Source organism: Cyanistes caeruleus, chromosome 4, assembly GCF_971803275.1.
Source record: "Cyanistes caeruleus chromosome 4, bCyaCae1.hap1.1, whole genome shotgun sequence".
Taxonomy (NCBI): Eukaryota; Metazoa; Chordata; class Aves; order Passeriformes; family Paridae; genus Cyanistes; species Cyanistes caeruleus.
This window is the reverse complement of record NC_141704.1, coordinates 38,438,747-38,462,330: the sequence shown is the minus strand read 5'-3', so window position 1 is coordinate 38,462,330 and position 23,584 is coordinate 38,438,747. Positions and strand designations below refer to the sequence as shown.

Below are 23,584 nucleotides of genomic sequence, written 5' to 3'. Positions count from 1 at the left end.
TTACCTTGCTTATTCTACCAGATGTTAAGAACTGTTAGGAAACTGTTGCACACTGATGGCAGCCCACTGTAGTTAAATGAAGCTCAGTGCCTAAGTAATGAATAATCACTCTTCCTTTTATTTCAGTGTCATATTACATTACAGTCAAGACATGTTATTGACAAAACCTACCAGACATTTTACTTTAACCCTCAGAAAAAACCCCAGAAAACCCAACCCAAGAAGGAATGTATATAAATAGAGATGTCACAATTTTTGATGTCACTAGTCCATTAAGATGTTCCACAATAGTCTCAATGTGTTAGAAATACAATAACTTGAAAGCTATCGAAGCAACGTTTCACTTGGTTTAGACTAAAGTCAGCTAAGATACAAAAAACCTGTTCCATCAGTTCCCAATAATCATACACTTCATACCCATGACAGAACATGGCTACATGTGAAGAGACCACCACTGAATATTTATGCAAAACCAAAAGCCTTCCTCTTGATCTACAGGAAACTACTGCAAAAGTATTTCACGTGTGTGGTTATAGAGCCCATGTGATAACCCAGGCTCAACAGCTACACAGTTACTACCCAAACACTGACACAGAAAATGCAATCTCATCATTCTTGCTCAGGATTTTAGGACATTTGACACATAGCACCAGTAATGGTAGAGGAAACCCATTTATTTTAAAGTTACTGTAAATTGATCCAATAGACATGTACTAAAAATGGAGATAAAACTAACACTCCCTAAAAGACAGCTGCATTTGCTAATCAGCTGCAATGGTAGATGTAAGAGAAATTACTGAGTTTCACATAACAACTGGGAATATACACCTGCTTAACTGAGGAAAGGGTTATATCTTACTGGCTTCAAAGAATTTAGCCTGAGGGTCACACATTCCTTGGCACAAGCTGGAATTAAATTCCCAGCTTGACTTTATACAGGGCTCTTAAATCAGGTTGAAAAGTAAAATAAGTATTATTTAGTATACATTATCTGGGTCTGGATTCATCCTGCCTATGAAGTTAAAACTGTTTAAGTGCCAGCTCAGGTCTTGTTTCTCGACTGAAGGGAGGGAAAGGCGCTCTCAAAGAGGATGCTTAGGTGGGTCTGACTGTCCTCTGGGGGTGCCACCAGCCCTTGGACTAGAGACAGAGCTGAGGAAAGCTGCATATGTAGTGTAAGATAAAGCATTAAGAGGTAGGTGAAGTGAATCCAGAGTCTACGGCACAGCTCACTTATTCTCAGCTGCCTGCTACAGAAGTTATTTATGCTAGTAGCAGATCCAGGACGTAGGCCAGCCAACCCCAAACAGACATTTGTGAGAAGAGAGAGTTAATGGTGCTTCCTCACTCTGAGGAACATGTTACAAGTCTTGGACCCAACTTTGGCTTACATTCAACACAGAAACTACTTTTAAAACAGTTTTTTTTATGACTCAGTGTGGTGAAAAAGTTGAATTTTGAACCATTCTTCAACCACATTGCAGAGAACTTCGAGGGACAATACCAGTTACTAACCACTGAAAGCACTGTCTGTTGGAAAACATAGTTTTAATAGATATTCTTCATCTTACATAAGAGCACAATAAATACACCACATTCTATAGAAATTTCAGATGACACTAGAGGAAGAAGAGGTGAAAGAGGGAGAATACCCATAGACTACATAACCATACCCCCGAATTGCATGACAAAACACTCCCTATTGCAACCACTATGAGCTGTCATTTATACATTTCAGGTTGGCCTTGCCAAAAGCTTTTCTTTTAAGCTTGTTTTGTTTGGTTGCTCGGTTTTGTGAGGGAGAGGGCTTGGGAAAAGGAAGAGAATAGGGATACAAGAAATGAAGGGAAGCCAATTAGATGGGTTCCCAGAAAAGATACTGGACTCCTAGACAGGATGCATACACAAAAAACAAGGACGAGAAGGAATTTTTCATCACTTTCCTTCCCTCCAATAAAAGAAGCTTTGTTGCTATTTAAGCTGACCAGTTGCTCAAGCAAGTAGCTTAATAAGGCTTGTAGAGAAAACCAGTGGTATGAGATGCTAGCTGTAAGTGGCTAAGCAGACATCAGTCAGTACACAAGCTGGCTCTAACAGTGGTTCTAAGCACTGGAATTTCAAGTTACTAGAGGGCAGGAATTAAAAAAGTTAGAAAACCGTGCTGCTATGCAGAGACTCATAATTAGTGCTGTCATTTGCTCTTAACCTCCTACTTCATTCTGGTTATTTCCATGAAAACACACACTGACGCATTACTATAATTAAGGTTACAATTGTTACATCAGAGACTTGTTTCTAAAAGTCACTCCAAATGCAATTTCATATTAAATTGGCCAGGTAAGGTCACCTGCATAACACAAACTAATAAAAATAGTCAGGAAACAGAAGGAAAAAAAAAATAATTAAAACCAAATAAAATAAAACCAAAAAAACCCTGTGAATTCCCCCTCTTTACTGTCAAATCTGTCAGACTGGTGAAGAAAAACTGTCAATTCTGGACTCATTTCTTTTTAAATACGATTGTCACAGAGAAATGAAAACACAGCAAAATAAACTATACAAAGGCAAAGTAGAATAACAAAAAATATTTTACTAAAACATAAGATTTACAGGAGATTTTCCAGACAAGCCATACAAAATGGTCACAAGCTTTTTCTTGGAGGGATTTTTCTACACTTGACAGCAGAATCACTATAGTATTAGTGAAGGTGATGGATGTTTAATGTTCCCATTTTTTGTTCAAACAATGAAGCTTGTCCATCTACAGCGTCTAAGTTAGACTGGGCTAGAGGGTATATTCTAAAGTATAACTGGTTAGCTGCTTTTACCAATGCAATTAGCATCACCATAAAAAGGGAGGAGGAGCCCACAAAATTAAAACAAAAAGCCCCGCAGCTAACCCTGCCTACCTTCATTCACAGTGCTTATACTTAAACCATGACGGGGAAAATGATTAAAAGCAGAGATGTGCTGCTGCTTTCAAACAACTTCACAACAATCCAGATGATACTTCTAGCCTCTGCTCATGCGGTACAATAGTGAATTAGGACAAGACACAGATTTGCTAATGTGCATTTAATCACCAAAGGACTGAAGATGTCTGGGCTTTTATTCTGTAATGTTTCTAAGACTGTGTCCATTAAATGCAAACAAAAAAAGGAAGAGGTCTTGGCAGAACAGGAGAAGTGATGCACACTTGATGTTCAAAGCGCATTTAAATATTATTCATGGCATATAGCCTAGTCCATGCTCTGGCTGTAAAGAAAAAGAAACATATTTAAGAAAAGATGTAGCTTTCAGGCTTGATTGAAGAAATTTTAAATTCATATTCTTAAATATCTATTTTATACCACTGCTGCAAGCACACAAAATACATTAGTTCTGAGATTTTTAAGTGCAATTTTGAATTCTAGCAGCTGTCAACTTCTGTATAGTATACAAGCAGTCTGACAGCAGTGGATCCTAAAGTGAAGAGGCACAACATAGTAACTCTTCCATTCCACTATAGCCTGCAACAGATCCAGCAATATCAATGAGATGTACTTTTCTGGAACCTGTTAATCTGTTCCTTAAGATGTAGAGGACAAGCAGTAGAATGTGCCTTCATTTTACCAGAAATCCAAATTAGAAAGATTAGCAAATTAGCACCATCAAAATTCAAGAAAAACAGATCAAGAGAGCTTCTTCTTCTATCAAGCCTCACAGACTTAAAAACAGATGACTGCAGGCTCATTCAGGGCACCTAGACTATGACTGTATGCAGTAATTTTTTGTTTCACCAAGTTGCAGACATAAAACTAGAGGTCAGGATTTACATACCTCAGCCAGTATTACATACCCAATAATAAGCTATTCCTAAAACTAGAAAAAAAGAAAAAGTTAGAAAATACATCACCTGTTTCTATGGCTTGGGCTTCATTGGTCTTCCATTGCTCAGCTACATCATTTGCTAGTGGATCATCTGGATTGGGAGCACTTAACAAAGCCTGGATTGATAGCAGAACTGTACGAATCTGCAAAGCTGGGGACCATTTATCTGAAGAAACATTTACAGCACTATGAAACACCATATTCACCACAGTCAACAGAAATAGCAAGTTTTTACAGATTAAAGAAGAAGCAAGATATTCTTTAAACACGTGAAAACTCTTTTCAGGGTCAACTTACAAATATCTGTACTTAATACAATAAGAAGAAAGAAAACACAGTAACACTTACCTTTCAAAATATCTAAACATATTCTTCCCAGCTTGTCTACATTAGGATGGTAAATTTTGGTCATGAAACGTACTTTAGGAGCTGCCATTGGATATTCTTCTGGAAGGAATAGTTCAAGTTTAAATGTCCCACCCTCAAAGGGGGAATCCTGTGGACCTGCAATGACCACATGAAAATAGCGTGCGTTGCTTTCATCTGGCTCTGCTTTTATCCCAGGGACTGGCTCCGCCAGCAAGCGCTGGGTTTCCTAGAAGAAAAGGAGGCAATGAAACAAATAAAACCCATTTGAAATAAACATGTCCTGTACAAACCATTTTAAAAGCAACAAGCATTTATTTAGCCTATATTCACGGAAACTACCTTAAAGTCAAAGAACATGTGAAGAAAAGCTGTGGTTAACTGGTACCCATCTCCTCCCAGATCCTCACCTGTTATGTGCTTCTGTAACACACAGTAATAGATAACTCAGCTCTCCTCAATTTTTTTAACTTTTGATTGAACTACTGTCAAGCCACTGTGTTTTTCTCAATAAACTTAAAAGTACTTTAAAGAATACCACAATGAAAACACCTAAAGCATTTTCCATTCTACCTTAAATAGGAACTCTCATAAGTGAAAAGCCAAAGGGATTAATCACCCACAGAAAGTGTTCAAGGTTTACTCCTAACCTTGAGTGGACTGGTTTATTAAACTGAACATTTGTACTGGAGTTAGATCCAACTTTGAAGAATTTAAAGTGCAACACTAAAGGTGCAACACTAAATGTGTATTATAAGGCTGTTTTATATATTTAGACATACATATGCATAAATAGCTTTGGTATTAGCACCTTCAGCCTACATATAACCATATTTAAGGTCACCTTAAAAGACAGTAGGAGATAGTCAAGATATTCTGTAAGCAGCAGAATTAGGGAAGGCCAGTCTCCTACAGTGACCTGGTTTCTTTGTTGGTCCATTCTTCTGTCAACACCTACCTCAGGCACCAAGATGTGACCATAGCTAAGAGTTGCCCATCCTGCTAATGCACTGAGCAGACAGACCAAGTCCTGTACATCTTGCCTCTCCTCTGCTGCCTGTCTCCTCAAGTCTTATGGGCACCATTCTGGCTCTTATATAAAAGATCCCAAGGCCAAAATGGGCAAGAGGACACTAGACAGGGAAAAAAAATCCTGCAAAAGCCTCATTTCCTCACACAATTTTAGTCCCATTTCCCCCTGCAAAGTTTGCTTTTACTGTGTAATTTTTTCACCACCTTTCTGTGTTGGCTTTCACAAACAAAAATTATCCTGTTTCTACTGACACAAGATGTCAACTTGTAGGTATAACACTAATTTATTATTTCTGTTTTTACAGCATATTTATTCCATATATCTACAATAGCACTTCCAGGGATGGGGCATCCACAACTTCTCTGTGCAACCTGTTCCACTGCCTCACCCCCCTCACAGTAAAGAATTTCTCCCTAACATCGTACCTAAACCACTCTCAGCTTGGAGCCATTTCTCCTTGTCCTCTCAGCACACACACTTGCAGTCAGCCTCTCTCCAATACAGTAAATCTCTCTTCAATACAAGCACAAAACAGACAGATTACCTCTTCTTGGCTAAATAAATTCTTCAAACATAACTGCACTGCTACGTTACTCTTGCAGAAATAAGTGTATGCACCATTTAAATGATATGGCTGTCTTGATGCAGTTAAAATAACACCTCATTTTACAAAAACTAATCAATACATAAAGGAGTGAAGTCAAGGTAATTAATCCTAAAATCCAATTACTCATCTCTGAATTGTTAAGGTCCTACAAATAATACAGAATTTATTCCTATGTACATATGGGAACCTAAAACTAAATGTATCTGGAGTGCTTCCTTGCTGCAACTACGTATTGTCTACTCATCTGCATAGACATTAGATGCCATTTACACACCTCACTGAAAGGCCATCCAAGCTTCTGACAACTGTCTGCATTTACTTCTGTGAGTATATTTTAAATTATACACATAATTTCATAACTTACTCATTTGTATTCTGCTGGCTATTTACTTGTACCCTAATTGTGTAGAAAAACAGCTATAACAAATTATGATAGTTTACATTCAGTGGTATGGAAAGTCAGTAAGAAACTACAGATTATCCTTCTAAGTGCATAAACCATTCTCAGTTTCTCTCAGCAAGCTGTCAGTATGAGTGCTGCCCCGGATATATGGGACAATTTGGGTTTCTGCCTTTGAAGGACAATATACTGTTTGACAGTTCAGGCAGAACAAAGCATCTTATCCTAAATATAAACTAATGTGAGCCAACTGAAACCTTAAAAACAAGGAACTTATGGAAAAGACCAATTTTTAAACTTCCTCAGAGCTGGACTTTGCCAGAGACATGCTTGAAAGCCTATTGCGGGTTTGGTTCTGATGGGAACACTCAAGGACTTTTTTTAATATTTATAATATTAAATAATAATATTAATACATTAATAATCCATTTTAATAGCTGGGCTGATCTCAGCAGTCCCCAGCTCCCCCTGAAACACCCCAGTCCCCAGACTGCCTCCCTAGTTATGCCAGTATGCTGACTGCAACTATACTGGGCAGCCAATCCTGGCTTAAAATAATCCAGAATCAGCAGTTCTCTGTCAGCAGCATCAGCATTTTACCTGCCAGCATATCTGAGAGAGCGATGTCTGGCTGCAAGTTGCACGTTCTGCCACTAAAAACCATTTGTCAGTAAACAACGGGAGAGCCCATATATGAGAAAAACAATTCCTTCAATGCAGGCACCCCATAATACCTAAGGGGCTGTACCACTGTGAGCACGTTGCCCCGCTCAGAAAGCCCTTCAAGCCTCCACATTCCGAAAGTGTGGTCATCTTGCTATGAAACACCCCAGAAAAAGGGAGCATGAAGAAAAGTGTTTATGCTGCACCAGTACTGAGCCTGCTCTGAGCTCATACAGGCACCCTGGGGAACATTAATATCAGATGAAAATTCCTTTAAGCAAGCACACCTTGCTTCCTGCACTGTGCTCACAGTTCCATCACTATTGGTGCAATTGAAGCTGATTTCAAACAGAAATGAGGGTGAATACCTGTGAGGGAACTGGTTGACACTCATCTTTCACACTTGCCAGGCTCTGGTGCAGCAGAGAGCAAACACCAGCTAAACTTCTCCAATACACTCAAAATGAAAGGCCATGATCCCGTGCACACACATCACTCACTGCCTTTGTGCAAAAGCTTCAGAAAACACATCTTTTTAGAACTGTGTAACACAGACAAGCTTGTTAGACTGTGAGAAACACAGCAAAGATGCCATTTATTGAGAGAACGTGCCATGTTTGTACTTAAATACATCAATACCTCCTAAACTCTGACAGTAAATCAGGGTTTTGTCCTGCAATTATGAAGACATTAACAATAATATTTTAAATATATTTGGGGGGGACACCATGGAAAAGGAACAGTAAGGGAGAAATTAATCAAAAGGTTATACTGTAAGGTCTAAGCATATAAAATGCTTAAACATACAACTGGGCCCAATTCTAAAGTGATTACATGGACTTGATTTCCACATTTTAGGGTAAGATGGACAATTGCAGACACGCTGATACTAAAATAAATTTGATTTGCCATAAAACTTGCAAAAATATTTGAGAGAAAAAAAATTGAGTATAGAGGCAATGCTATGCACCTAGTCAGGAGGTGGACCTGTTTAAAGATTTTAATCTTTTAAGTGTACATTCCAAATTTAAAAAAAACAAAACAAACAAAAACACAAAAAACACTGCAAAAAATAACCACCTACCACCCTGTACATCACCCACAAGAGAATGATGAGATGTGGACAAAATGTGAAGGAAATGTTGAACTGTACATTGATCTTATTCTCTAATTCCCAGAGGATGGCTACCCAATGAAAATAAGTCTCTCAAACATGTTTAAATAAGTAAATGAATGTTTAATTTCTTTTAATTGAACTTTTAACTTATCACCTTTTTTAACTAATCAGGATGACTGAGCACATGCAATACTTGACTTCCCACATATATTTAGGCAGTCTTTCTTACACTTTTTTAACTGAGGAAGTGAGTGTTATGCACTCCATTACTTCCCCTTTTCCCCCAAAATTGCCTTTAAACCCTTTGTCCAATTTCAACTGTTCTGTGTGTTTTGTAAGCTGTCAGTGAATAAGGCTAACCAAGGTCAGTGCTACTGGAGAGGAAGAGATGAACAGTTCAAAAACTACTACTGCTGTTTGGCCAGTTTATTCCAACTGAGTATATACCATCCTTGCCCAGTGAAAATCCCTGACAACAAGGATAAAAAGGGAGCTGGAACATGCACATATAAACATGCTAAAAAGGAAAAAAAGGAAATTCCGAGAAAAGGTTTTGTGGTTCTGCTGCTCACAATAAATGTTTTGATAATAGAACAGTTAATTTTGTCTTCAACAAGAATACAAACTCTCATCAAGTAAGTGTTGCAGAACAGTACTATGTGGTGGTTTTTATTAGCTCTCCTCTAGCATACTGAAGTTTCACAGAAGATGTTTCAGCACATATTTTGAAAGCTCTAGAGCTTTCAATTGTTTCGCATGCTGCCAAAGGCAATTATTTCTATTTGTCATACTCTGCAATGCTTTTAGATTGAGATTTCTTCTCACTCCTGCATTTGCTACACTTTTTCCAATTCCAAGTAATGCAACAATTTCCATTGACAACATAAATTAGTAAACCCAAAAGGAAGATACATGCCAGTCCCTACTTGGAAAAAACCAGATCAATCAATCACAACTGGTTATGCCTCCCCCCTTTTATTTTTAAGTGGTTAGAAAACACAGAAGTGTTGAAGGTGTTTTGACAAGCAAAAGCAAAGCTTTCCTTATTAACACAGGTGGCTTGAAGCAGAGTGACAGATGATACTGATGGGACAGATGGTGTAGCTGACATTCTGCATAGCTATTCTTCTATGAAGACATTAAATTGAAAACTAATTGTACCTGAGGGGGAAGAAACTCTCAACCTGTTTTTACATTAACATGTGAGGATAGGAAGCCTCAGGAAGAGAGAGCATTGTGATCTTTAGAAGAGACCAGCAGAGCAGGAGGTGGGGGTGAGGGCTTTTGAGGTTGCCAAGGCTAAGAGAAGCCACACAATGAAGAGAGAAGGATCTGCAGGAGAGTAGGTTTCATTCATTGAGCTTTTGCTTGGTTATTCTGCTTTCAGTAAAAGGGGGAAAAAACATTACTGAACATCAGACAACCACCAGGATTCTCCTTGTTCATACTCACAGAATAAGACAGAGGACTTCTTTACAGAAGTAAACTGAACAGCCTAGAAGATGCTTCCATACACAGATACAGCAAAATCAACTGCTAATGAATATGGAGGTATGAGCAAGCACACAAAGGAGGAATCCATTAGAAATACACCATTTCAATCACTTTCAGTCCTGCAGAAGTGTTTACAGAAGCCTCAAGCTGCCAAGGCCTCAGTCAAAACTGAAAAAAAAAGATTTCCGTGTGCTACCCTTTTGAAAAACAAAAAGCTACTTCTGCTGTCAACAGACTACGGCAGGACCAAACAAATTACTACAAATAGATAGTGCCAAAATACAGAAGTGGCAAATACCACAATCAGAAGACCTGACTATGCAAGTACTTGCAAAAAAACCCAAACGTTATTTCTTACCTAGCAGAGGCACTGCAGCTGAACTGTAAAGCTTCTCTGCTTTACAGAGACCATTACAGTACTGAAGGAAGAAATGCTGGCATGGAATTAGACAATTCTAAAAACATCTTCATTGCTTTCTAGAAAGGAGAACTACTCTTTGCTTGGAAAAATAGAGCAGTTCTGTTCCCTGTGCTTTGGCAATAGTTAACCACCACAAATTTTACACTGCCTGCCAAGCAACATGGCTAAAACAGTTAGGAACAAATCAATATCGAGCACCTATAAAATACGTGAACTTTAAAGCTACCATGTGAAGGCCACTAGAACTTAAGAGAAGCTTACTTGTGAAGTCAGCACAAGCTAGCTCAAAGAAGAAATCCAAGCTCCATATCTCTAGACAAATACGCTGTTTATTAATTCAGCTATCTGCACTTCATTTTCCAGACACCCCAGGTTTCTTATTTCACATTCAATATTACTGATATGCAGATTATTTTAATAAATGCTGCTTATTAATCCACTAATTAACTACTGTGGTATCAGTGAGTGTTACAATTGAAGGAACACACTATTCTACAGAATGGTCTTCTGGTCCACATTGTCCTTTAATACCAGCTGTGAAATCACCTAGTGAACTTTGTAAAATCTGTGAGAACAAAGGTAGCTTAAAAAAATCACACTACCTTGCAAGGCCTGACTATTTTAAGGTGATAAATGATCAGCCACTGGGGAAAGGAAATGAAAAAACCAAAATTGTGCTACCTTTCCAGTTCAGCCTATTATGCACTTTCACTTTTGCCTGTATAGCTGTCTCTTGACCTCATGGTCTAACATAGCAAGTAGCCAATCTGGAAGAAAAGAAAAGAAAGGGAAAAAAGTCATGCAAGAGAGAAGAGTCCCTGATGCAGTGCACCACATGTTCCACAAAAACAGCTGTGCCAACAAAAAGCAGGAGGAAAACAAATGGTCTCGGAAGGGTGGGAGAGGATTCCCTTTGATGAAAGAGCTGGTTTGAAGAGCTGGGACTGCAGTGTTAATCACAGCAGGATACCAGTGTAACAGATTACTATTCTGTAACCAACCTAAAGAGGAAATGCAGAGCCTTCCTCCTCATTCCAAAGGAAGAAGCTTAACTACCAACTGGTCTAATTTCAGTAACAGATGGTAAAATACCAAATTAAAAGTCTTCATCCATCTATAAAAGTCTTAAACACCAAAGACTCTGATATCTTACTTGTTATAAACAGTTATCTAAAAACCTTTTCTAGCACTACAGACTACAGAAAAGCATCCTTATGGCTAGCAACTTTATGTGAGTACCTTAAAAAGAGAAAGAATATCATTCAGAGGCTGACATATCTGTGCTAAAATTATTCTGAAACCTCAAAACATTAATAATGGCCTCTTACATAAAGAGAAACACTGCAGGTCTTAAAGCTGCTAAATATTGAAAATGGCACATTTTATGCCATTTAAATACCACATCTTTGTACAAAGTCTCAAGAGAATGATTCTTTCCCCATATTTTCAGTGGCACATTTACTAGCTCAATTCTCTAAGCAGTAGTCAAGCAATTTTCCTTCAGTATCACAGGCTAAGATGGAGATTACACTCCAACAACTTTGTCAGGCCAAGGCAAGGTACAAGTCCTCTCTAATCTAATAGACAGTGAGAAAGTGTAGGCAGTATCTACCCTTACTTGTAGGTTCAATTAACCCTAGCTTTATTTGGAACAGATCAGGGAAGACAGATGATGCATGTGGACTTAATCTACAACAGGAATTACAGCTCAAGTTTGAGTGTCTACTGCTACCACCTTGCCAGAAATCACCATACTGCAATTCTACTGAGAAAGTACACCTTGTCAGCATTATCAATGCACCTCAGGAAAAGTGAACTAGGTCTTCCTAACTAGATCTTTAACCTGAAAAATGCTGATTGACAACATAAAAACTCTGCTGCCATCTAGCAGAGGACAGTAATTTCCAATAGAAACCATGGAACAGCTGGTATTGGCTGTTGATAAAAGCATTTTCCACAAGTACAAATGAAAAATATCTGCACATCCCTTGACCAGTTTCTTCCACAGGTGCTACAAGCAAAGGTCTCCAAACAGCCAGCTACAAAACAAACTTTTTGGTAACCCTGGCCAAAAGGAACAATAGGATGCCACTCAACACTGTAGGAATAGTCCCAAAATGGCCAAAAAGAAGTGTTATTTGTAAAATGAAAAAGGCACCCCAACTGAAAGAAATCCACATCAGCTTGCCCCAATTTTTTTTTGTATTTGGTATGATCTAATTTAACTGCATGACCAACTGAGCACATGTACAGGGTGTATGTGTCAAGTTGCTGGCAGCAGAGGGGCTCCAGGGGTGACCTCCATGAGGAGAGGCCAGGCGCTGTACCTCACCAGACACAGCCAGCTCCAAAAAATGCCACAGGTGAACCCATTGGCCAAGCTGGTGGCACACATGGGAAAAATGCAACACCACACAGAGAGAAAAGCAAGGGATGAGAAAAAAAAAAAGAAGTCTGTGAGCAAAAGTAGTGTGAACACCAAGGTCAGAAAGGACGATCTCCAAGCACTGGTGCAAAGATCCTCTGTAGCCTATGAAGGACCACAGTGGAGCATACAACCACATTGTAGCCCATGGAGCATCCCACTCTGGAGCATGGGAAAAGTGTGAGAAGGAAGGAACAGCACCGACAGGTTGTTGTGGACTAGCCATAAACCCCCATATCCCACCCCTTGCATCCACCAGGGATAGGGGACTTGGAGAATAAGGAGTGAAGGACGGAAGCTGAGCATTGGAAAAGGGTGGCAAAGGTGTTTTAATTTTGTCTTTGTTTCTCACCATCAAATCCTATCTTATCTATCCTACCCGGAAGCTCATTAATTAATTAATTAATTAATTCCCCCAGGTTGAGCCTGTTTTGCCATGATGATTATCAGTAAATTATCTTTCTATCTTTGTCTTGACCCATGAGCTTCCCCCTGTCTGGTTGAGGTGGGGAGAGAATGTGGCTGGGTGAGCATCTGCCCAAGATCAGCCCACCTCACCATAAATCACACACTACTTTTTAATCTGTGTTTGAGCTGTGGTACGCAGAACCACTTTTAGAGAGAATGCAGTACAGTTTCAGACTCCATGGATGACACTGAAAATTAAGAATTTTTGAGAAAGAGCTGACAGACTTAAAATTAAAACCAAAACTAGCTCCATTTCCTGTTACAGCTGAAATGATAACATCACTTGCAGAGTGCCACACACAACAATTTATGTGGGAGAAAATATGCAGAGGAAAAAGAGAAATCTTTTAGTTTAACTGATTGCTCATCAGTCATTTCAGTATTTGCTTCCTAAGGGAGATCAGACATTTGCTGCCAAATCCTCCAGGAAGACTTCTAAAACAGATGAAAAGACAATACCAATAGCAAAAATCAAAGATTTCTTTTTTTTTTTAAATTACAACTAAGTTCCACTAATTTTTAGTCATTGAGAGTGGAAATGCTTTGTTTCATTCTTCATTAGCTGTTGAGTTTACAGTTAAGTCAAGCTGCTTTTCTACCAACCATTTCAGCATGGTTCCCAGTCCTTCTTGATTAACTTCACTCGCATCTGTAACTACCTCCACCATTTCCTTTCCTCACAAAATGCAAGTTTGCCTGAATGGGAAACTCCAGCTTCTCAGCAGCAGTGCTAATTTGAACAGTCACCCTTCCATGTACTCCCCTCATCAGCCCAAGTGTTTGCAAAATCAAATAACAGATGAGATCACAGAATTGATTTGGCTTAAGAAATAACTTTTACTGCAGAGTTCTGAGCCAAATCAGTTCCTCAGTCTAAGTTCACCTCAGTGGCACAAAAATATTTGTGCCAGCACAATCCAAGCTGAATCTGTTCATACAGTAAAGGTGTTCAACCTGAACCAGAATCATAGAACAGCCTGGGTTGGAAAGGACCTTAAAGATCACCTAGTCCAACTCCCCTGCCAGGGACAGGGACACCTCCCACTTGCTCAGAGCCCCATCCAACCCAGCCTTAAACACTTCCAGCAATGGGACATCCACAACTTCACTGGGCAAGTTCCAGTGCCTCACCACCTTCACAGTAAAGAATTTCTTCCCTCCTTATATCTAATCTAAACCTGCCATCTTTCAGTTTGAATCCAGTCCCCTTGTCCTACCCCGATATGCCCTTGTAAAAAGTCCTTCTCCAGATCTTTTGTAGGCCTACTTTAGGTACTGGCAGGCTGTTACAGGAATGAGTCAGACTGATCAGTTTACGAACTTCTGGTTAAGCTACCTTCAGTAGGTGTTAACTTTTCACCTTGTACAGCTCTCTACAAAAATACAGAAGTACAATAACCAACTTCGGCATTTCAATTCAGACTACGCAGAGAATACATTTCTTTCATACTTTCATTCTGACCACAGGTAACCCTTGCCAGTTACCAGTGTCATTACCTTCCAACTACATCCAATAGTCCAGACTGATTTTGAGGTATGAAATTGAAACTTAAGGTTTTAGTTAAAGCACTATATTGGCACAGTGACAAGTTATAATTACTTGCCAAATGACAATTCTTTCCTGTCTGACTGTGATAAGGGGGAAGATCACACTCATCTCCTTCACTGAGGAGTGATAAATTGCACACAAGAAGGTAAAAAAGCATGCACGTTTTTGCTTTGATTTTTGAGGGGGAGGCAGTGGGAAAAAGTGAAACGTATCAGTCAAAACTGTCTTCTACATATAGCGGTAAAGCTGCCTCATAAAACTACAAAGACTTAATTCAAAACTTAGTATAACATTACATCACATTTTGGCACAAATTCTTCTAGGGCCTATCAATTCATTAGCTACAACTATGTAAAGAACTGGCTGTAACCAGCATTACTGAAAATAAATTTGTTACCTAATAAATTGGTTACCTAAGCAGATGTCATATTATCAGAGAGATTTCAGTAAGTTTACATTAAAATTTTATCACTGTAAAGTAACTTCATTAAAGAAAATCTTCTGAAAACAACTTTACCTTTTAGGACAAAGGGAAAAAGAATTAGCAGCAAAGCCCATTAAACTGTAAAGCAAGGGTAATCATAAATAGGAGTCTACACTTTGGTTCACAAAAGCCAGCCTCCACATGAATTCTCTTCTTTACCATACAATCCCCAAGTATCAGCATTTCATATGCCCCTGCTTTCTGGACCCATTACTGGGCTAGTGTCCCTTGTACATGAATGCCTCTACCACCCTGAAGGTTCCCAGACCCCATCACCAGCCCCAACTGTATCTAACACCTCCTCCCAAAAAAATAGGGGAGAAAACACGTTCAAAGTGTTAACATGTCAAAGACATCAGCTGTAAAAGAAGAAGGAATAAAATACTGGTACAGCAGATTTAGAAAACATTAACTAGTACTCAATATACAAGAAGTTGTCCAGCAAACTGATACTATAGCTCTGCTAAGCAAGCACTGTGAATGAACTCTGGATTGCTCACAATCCTCTCACACATTTCTGTCTCTCCAAATCCCATCACCACACAGTTTTAACCATTGCAAAACCACTTGCAATGAGATGAAGACAAATGTATTCCAATTAATAGTGCCTTCCTAGAAGAAAACAAAAACAACAAAAAAACAACCACAATCTACCTACTCTTGGAAGACTTTGTAGCCAAGCAGTAACATGAAGAGGGGCATTTTAAGGCCAGCAGCACTCTCCCTCAAGAATGACCTCATTCTTGAATTTTCCACAGCAGATTACAGGATTTTGGAACTGTGAATCTGAGATCCTGTGCAAATTCCTAAAGGATGATGCAATAGCACAGATAGAACCTTTCATGGTGCATCCCCAGCTATTGTAAGGTAAAAGGCATAACTGAATTCACTAAGCTTAGAGTGTAAACCATTCCTGCAGTAATACTGATGGAGCACGTTTGCACTGGAGGCTTGCATTAACATATGGTGTAGAGATAACTATCAAAGCATGGTTAATGCAAACAGTAATTCATACTGAGCTTCTGTCAAAACGCTATACTGGGCTTGCATGGCAAGGTTCTGGTAGTGGGGGGGGTTCTACTGAGGCCCTCCTGTGAGAAACTGCCAGAAGCTTCCCCCATGCCCACATGAGTCACTGGCAGACAGCTCAAAGACATACCTGTCCCTGGCCAAGGCTGAGCCCATCAGCAATGCTGGTAGCACTTCTGAGGTAATATATTTAAGAAAGGGGAAAAAAATGCACAACCTGGGCAGCAGCAGCCGCCGAAGAAATGAGATTATGTAAGAACAACTCTGCAGGCACAAAGGTCAGTGAAGAAGTAGATGGAGGATGTGCTCCAGGTGTGGGGGCAGAGATTCCTTGGCAGCCCATGGTGACACAGGCTGTCTCCCTGCAGCCCATCGATGACCCCATGCTGGAGCACATGGATGCACCCATAGGAGACTGTGACCCCATGGGAAGCCTACAGTAGAGCAAGCTCCTGGCAGGTCCTGTGGGGAGAGAAGTCCATGCTGGAGCAGGTTTGCTGGCACTATGTGTAACACATGTGGTACGAACTTGTGACCCACACTGAAGCAGTCTGCTCCTGAAGGACTGCACCCTGTGGAAAGGACTGCACCCTGTGGAAAGGACCCACAGTGGAAGAGTTAGTGAAGACTGCAGCCTGTGAGAAGGACTCACGTTGGAGAAGTTCACAGAGGGACTCCATGCTGGAGCTTGGGAAGAGTATAGAGTCCTGCCCCTAAGGAGGAAGGAGCAACAGTGAAAGTGCGTGATGCACTGAAGAGAAACGCCACTTCCCATTCCGCTGCATCACTGAGGGTTAGAAAAGGGAGAAAAATCAGGAATGAAGTTGAGCCCAGGAGGAAGGGTGAAGTAGAAGGAAGGTGTTTTAATATTCTCATTAACCTATTAGGATTTGATAGGTAATAAATGATATTAATTTCTCCAAGGCAAGTCTGTTCTGCTTATGACTGTAATGGGCAAGTGATCCCTCCCTGTGACCCAAGAGCCTTTGGTTGTATTTTCTCTCCCCTACTAAGCTGAGGGGAAGGACAGAGCAGCATCCAGCCAGGGTCAATCTACCACATCATCTATGGCAAAATTTGCAACCTGATTCTCACTATTAATCCACCAGTCACAAGTAACCACAAAAATGTGATTTTTTTTATTACAAAATAAAATATTTATCAAAACTAGTTTTAATGATACTCTGAAAGCCATCTAAATGTAACAGACTTGTACAGTACAAAACAACTGCATGCAAAGCAATAAAAATCCACTGGTTTACTATAGGTTTGTGCCTCAAAGCTGCTCAAGTATTATACAAGCTGGTCCAAACAGGATTATTGCCTCAATCTGGGTTATTTGCTTGGGTTTTCCTCAGTTTTTATTCTACAGGGTATACTGAAAGCTTCTTTAAGGGAAAGGTTATCAGACCTCTTAAAGATCTGTTATTAAGACTCCAGATTTGCTTTTTAAAACTTAACCTGACTAGACCTAATTGGAAAGTTTTCTTATCCCCTGGGCCTGAGCCCTCTTCTCAGCTTCCCTCCCATGTCTGCACAAAGCATCTTTCCTGCCAAGCTCCAGGCTTCCAAAACCTGTCTGTATATCCCTCCCATTATCCCAGCCAGCCCAGGCTGTATCAGTCACCTGGCAAGAAGACTCAATGAGGGTTGCAAACTTTCTACCTTTCTACACTTGGTGGGGGCGACGGCGGAGAGAGGAGCAGGGAGAATATGGTTTTAAGAACAGGACAAAAACAATTCTGAAAATTCCCAAAATTTTCACCCTTCTATTAAATTTGAAGTCTGAACAAGATTCAAATGGCATACAAGGTGCAAAAAGACATTACATTCTCTGACAAATGTCAAGGAACGGCATTCTTCAGAAGTAATGTTTTCTGTACCTAACCACCATCCAAAGAAATACAAAACACCACAAAAAGGCGTTAGTTTTACCTCAAGTCTTTTTTATTTCATTTTTTTAATGCAGGAAATAAAAGAAGTGGTCAGAAAGGTCAGAGAAATCAAAAAGTAGCAGTAACTTAAATGTTAATGTGGAGACAGAAGTTCATACCTCAAAAAAAACCCACAGCTTTCAAGAAAAAGTAAGAAGCTTCAAGTTGGCTGCCAGTAGTACTTTTAAAGAACTTCTAGAAAGTTCCAGGTGCAGGCTAAATACTTGATTTATATTTTAAAAAAACTCCAGACATATAAGGGTGATTATACTGACCTCTACTACAGAATGTTCTAAGTGCCTAGCATCACACACACCAAGAGAGTCTCCATAAAACCTCCCAGAAATTTTACATTTTGAAGCAGCATTTTGTAGCGAGCAGTCCAAGCGTTCCCAGTCTCAAAAAATACAGCAAGCAGGAGTTCACCGCAGATAATGGAAACAGCTTCACACAGTAAATAGCAAGGAATGCGTATCTCAGACAACACCACAGTATTGTGCAGGGGAGGAAATTAAAGCCTCTGTAATTTAACACTGATAAATTCATTAGAAAAAACAATCTGAAGGAGTCTCAGCTACTGATTCAGATGGTTACTTCATGATAGAAGCAGCTGCAGTGATTATAACAGAAGTGCTAATAACAACTGGCTACAGGCAACTTAGAGACCTGTGCATCAAATCATGAATGATGAGATCACTGCAGCAATGAAAACAGCAGGGAAAAAAACCATTTTAAAAGATTATATGGGGCGATATTGTCCATCCCATTCACATACTCTGACTGCACTTGACACAGCAATGAGGTGGATTGAATGTCAGCCAAGAAAAAAATTCAGATGCAATTCAATTCCTTACTCGACTGGAGGTACGTGACTTTGCAACACAGGAAAGAACTGATGTAATAAGTGCTTGAAAATAAAAATCACTGGGCTTATTCATTGTCTGCTGCAGAGGCTCATCTTTTAATACTGGAAATAGTCACTTTTTGGAAAAAAGTTTACAGCATCAAAACCACATATCTATGTAAATGTGCCAATAACACATTTTATCTGACATTAACGGATTTTTTTTGTCAAGATTATTCTTACAGGACCCCTGGTATTGAATTACTGAAGAAAACAAAAATATCTCTTCACTATTCAAACGATAAAAGGTTTTCCAATTCCGTCTTTAAAGATTCAAAACTAACTCAGTGTCTTCTACTCACCATTTGTGATGTGCTAACAGTAATAATTCTAAAGCAAGTTATCTTTTGAACTTATAGACCATTCCCACACACACTTTATTGAAGTCTGTTTCTAAGTAATCAAAGGACAGCAAATTGGGAATTCTGCATCTTCTGCAACAACTGCTTTGCAACATCCATACTGTCACCTTTTCATAGAATTTGAACAAAGTATTGGAGACATAAACAGAGCTCCCACAGTGACAAGGAAAGCTCCTGCTCTCCTCCCGGGTTGGATGACAGCCTGCGCATAGCAAAGACGCAGGCTGAGGAGTAGAGGGCTGCAAGTCAACCTGAGAACCCGGCCATCTGCCAGCAGTCGCTCAAGATAGGGAATGCCAACTGCATTTGGAGTGGCTAGCCAAGCTCAGGACTTCATTACAATCCAAATACACTCTCCTAGCCCCAAGTAGCCATCAACGATCTCTCCTGGATGGCAACACAAAGGGTGCATGTGGTGAAAAGGGAGAAGGTCTTTCCTAAAAGTAACATAAACCATTTGTTTATCATGAAATTTATTACTGTGCGTGACATGAAGATTTAATTTTCTTTACTGGAGTTATTTTACCGTTACTCAGCTCCTTCCTATCTCTCCCATTTCCTTCCCTGATCTTTCAAATTCTCACTTGCAACTGAATTCACTCCCTCCCCTCCCTCCAAGGCATCCAGAAGAGGAAATTTAACACTAAAATCAAAATTGGCATGCTAGGAAAGATCCAAACAATTCTCACTCAAAACTCCTGACGATTTACTGGGCATATTTCTGGGTCTGTACCTCTGCAGCTGTGATATTTCAAAATATGACTTTGCACATTTTCGAGGCTGTAGCAATTAGTCAGACTCAAGTCCAAGATCATACGCACATGTGGTAACTTAAGGCATGCACAGCACAGGAGCTGAAGAGCTGGTCATCTAACACAACCAAGCCAAGATTTCAAAGCTCTGGACTGGCTGCAGACACCTTACAATGCACGCATGGAAATACTCAACCCACCATATGTCTAAGGGGTGTCCTTCATAGAAAATCTGGAGCTTCTAGGACTCTTTTTTGCCCTTCACTTTTCTTCTCCAGCAGCAAAAGAAAGTCCCGCATCACCACTTATCTTTGAAGTGAGTTGTGTAAATTGTGCCAACGTTTTTTTCTAGAAACCATTAAGAAAACAAAAGTACCAAGAACTAAATTTATGCACCAGCATAAGTGGGTGCACTTCTTGGTTGTATTCTGGGGAACTGTCAAAAGCAATGAAAATTTAACACAGACACCAGCCTCATGACTGAGCTCTTACTGCAACTCTGTGATAAATACCAGTTCCACTGTATTATGAATCACTGTTCCCTATCACACCTCAAATACATTCAGATTAGCATGCTGTGCACTCAGGCAGCTGGATAGGCATCAAAATCTGTAAGATTGGTCTCCTTTATTTTTACTGCTTACAATTCTGTGCACCAATCACAGTTTAGCTCTGTTTCACAGAAGATAAATGCTACTCCTGCCCTATTTTACCTCATCATCTCTATCACCTACTCAGTAACTCGACTTCTTAGACAAAATAGTTGTATTTTTTCATCCACTATTTAACACTTTCCAAATTCACTTATTTACAATGGTTATCAACCAAGAGAGGTTCACAGTGTTATAAATGAACACCTCTTCACTGTAACAAGCTATGAGGAGGATGCTGTCATTTCCTATGAGGACTAACGAACCTTACTGGAATCACTTAAAAACTTTTGTAAAGGTCATTCATTCGAGGGCTCAATTCACATGATTACAAATCGAGTAGGAGACAGCAGTGCAGAAGGAACAACCACGTGAGCTACAGGACCGAGCTGTTTCGATAGCTTGCAATACAGCTACCTGTATCTCCATGTGACTCCAAATTACTCAAGTCTCAAGCTGGAACTGAATTCGGAGGATTTGCTGAAAGTACCCCAAAATAAGAGCCCTTGCAAAGCTTGACAAATCAAAGCCGAAACACGACACCGAACCGCCGGCACGACACACTAATTGGGTACGGGCCGACTGCTCCGAGCACACGTAGCAGTAACCGGACTGTCCCAGCGCGTACCACCGGCGCGAATGTCCCGGCGCATACAGAGCTGTAGCCCAGGTTTAACTACTGGCTGTGGCTTTTCCCTCACCGCACAGGAAAGCCGAGCACGGCGCCACCGCCGCCTTCCCCCGGCCCAAGCACGCCGAGAGCTGCGCCGGGAAGCCGGGGCCTGGCGGAAGCCCGCGGTGAGGAGCCGCACGGCCGGCAGAGGACAGAGGGGGGTTCTGCACGGTGCCTTTCGAGCCCCGGACCCCTAAGGGTACGCAGATACCAGCGCTCGGCAGTACCGGGGCCGCGGGGCGCCGCCGCCACCCGGGCAATCTCCGCAATGGGCGCGGGCCCGCGCCCGCCAGGAGGGCCCGGCCGCTCCCGCCGCCCGCGCACGCCGACACAGCGCGGGGGGGCCACCGCGGCGGCGGGAAGTGGCGGGGGCGCGGGAGCGGCGGCAGCGAGGCGCCCCTCGCCCGGCAGGGGCGGGAGGAGGCCGGGGAGGCGGCCCAGCCCCAGCGCGGCCCTGCTCCCGGGCACCGGAAGAGGCGCCGGCGCGGCGCAGCTCTGCCCGCGGCGCGGGACCCCGGCCCGGCGCGCCCGGCGCCCCCGGCGGGGCATGGCGGAGCGGCGCGCGGCGGGCAGGGCGCGCGGCCGTACCTTGATGATCCTGCGGGGCAGCCCGGCCATCTTGTCTCGTCGGTGCAGGCTCGGGGCGCGCCTCCGCTCGGGGCGCGCGCACGGCCGGAAAGACCCGCGCCGCGCTTCCTGCGGCGCCGCCCTGCGCGCGTGACGCCGGGAAATGTAGGATAAAGGGATCGCTGTGTGGGGTCAGCACCGCGCGCGGAGCGCGTGAAACCATCGGCAGCGGGGCCGTGCGCTCTCAGCGCGAAATGTGTGCCCGGCCCTGACTTATAGCTTCTGTGCGTATCCCTAAACCTGTCTCAAAGATATCTTAGAACATCAGTACATAAAACACAAGGAGCTACTGACAGAGTCTAGCGAAGGGCCACAAAAGTGATGAGGGGTCTGGCGCATCTCTCTAATGACGAGAGAGGGACTGGAGAGAGGGAGCTGGGCCTGTTTAGTCTAGAGAAGAAAAGACTGATAAGAGATCTCATCAATACATAAAAATGTTTCAAAGGTGTGTCAAGAGAATAGTGCCAGGCTCTTTTCAGTTGTGCCCCATGACAGGACAAAGAGCAATGGCCATAAACTAAAACACCAGAAGTTGCACCTCAACACGAGGAAGAACATTTTGACATTGAGGGTGGCCGAGCACTGGAACAGGCTGCCCGGGGAGCTTGTGGAGCCTCCCTCTCCAGAGGCATGCAAACCCCACCTGGACATGTTCCTGTGTCACCTGCTCCTGGTGACCCTGCCTTGGTAGGAAGGTTGGAAATAGGATCTTCCAGCTCTAACAATTCTGTGACTCTATGATCTTTGTCTTAATAACACCTGGCTAGTAAACCTCCATCTTTTTCAGCAGAAAAAGGAATATTGTAAACATTGGAGTATAATTATTGCACAAGGATAATAGGACATTACTACAGCTGCATAGTAATAGCAACATCTAAGAATGTGCATCACTATGTATGGGAAATAAAAGCACGGAAAGATAAACTAATTTCCCAAAGGTCACTCAGCAGGCCAGCAGCACAGCCAGGAATAGAACCCTATTACATACAATTCCCTGTCAAGTATTTTCTTCTGGTTTAAAATGGGACTTGGCTTTAAACAGGACATCATTTCTGTGTACTCTGGTAGAAAGTAAAGTTCTTTGGCAATGGCAAACCTAGGAGAAAGACACCATGACTCCAACACTTACTTAGATATAAAAGCACCTTCACTGGGCCATACCCTCAAGACAAAAGTAATTGGAAGATGCTGTCTTTTGTTACAGTGCATGCTGATTTACTTCTCTTTCTTTGTTTCTGCCTTCATCCCTTTTTTTTTTATTTTAATTTTTTTTCTCTCTTTTACACTTCTCACAGAATATTGTCCCTTAAAGGACTGGTATACATGGAAGAAACATGGGCCAAAAGGTGAGTGTACACTCTGTGGGAGTAAGATGCCACTCAGTTTCTTGCAAGTCTGTGAGATGCAACAACAGAGTGAAGCACAGTTGGCTCAAATATATGCTCAACAGTGTTGCATTCAGTGTCCCCTTTCAAGTGTGGTAGACCATGAGTCTTGCTTCAGTTGGAAGTTGCAGCACGTCAATCTGGCTCATTATGTTTTGACAGCTTTCATTGCACAAGTGGTCTGTCACATCCTGGGAGTTTTCATTACACCTGTCCTGGCCTCTTTAATGAAAAGGCTTTTGAAGTCCACTCGATCAAGAGACAGCAGTGAACAAAAACATTGATTTCTGTTGTCATATCTATATTTAGATATATTTAGAAATATTTAGATTGTTCCCCTAAGCCATTTTAGCTCCTAGAAGGACTGTTGC

At 41.3% G+C, this 23,584-nt stretch overlaps 1 protein-coding gene across 1 annotated transcript; it reads right to left on the bottom strand.

Annotated features, from left to right (window-relative positions):
* Window positions 1-95: 95 nt before the first annotated feature.
* On the bottom strand, window positions 96-22,830 carry UBE2N (ubiquitin conjugating enzyme E2 N). The gene is made up of 4 exons (XM_086887763.1): window positions 21,790-22,830; window positions 4,219-4,465; window positions 3,896-4,036; window positions 96-3,255 (listed from the first exon to the last, which is right to left on the bottom strand). Exons 1-4 carry the CDS (start codon window positions 21,817-21,819, stop codon window positions 3,215-3,217), a joined length of 459 nt encoding a protein of 152 aa, XP_086743889.1. The 5' UTR covers window positions 21,820-22,830; the 3' UTR covers window positions 96-3,214.
* Between the last annotated feature and the right edge of the window lie 754 nt (window positions 22,831-23,584).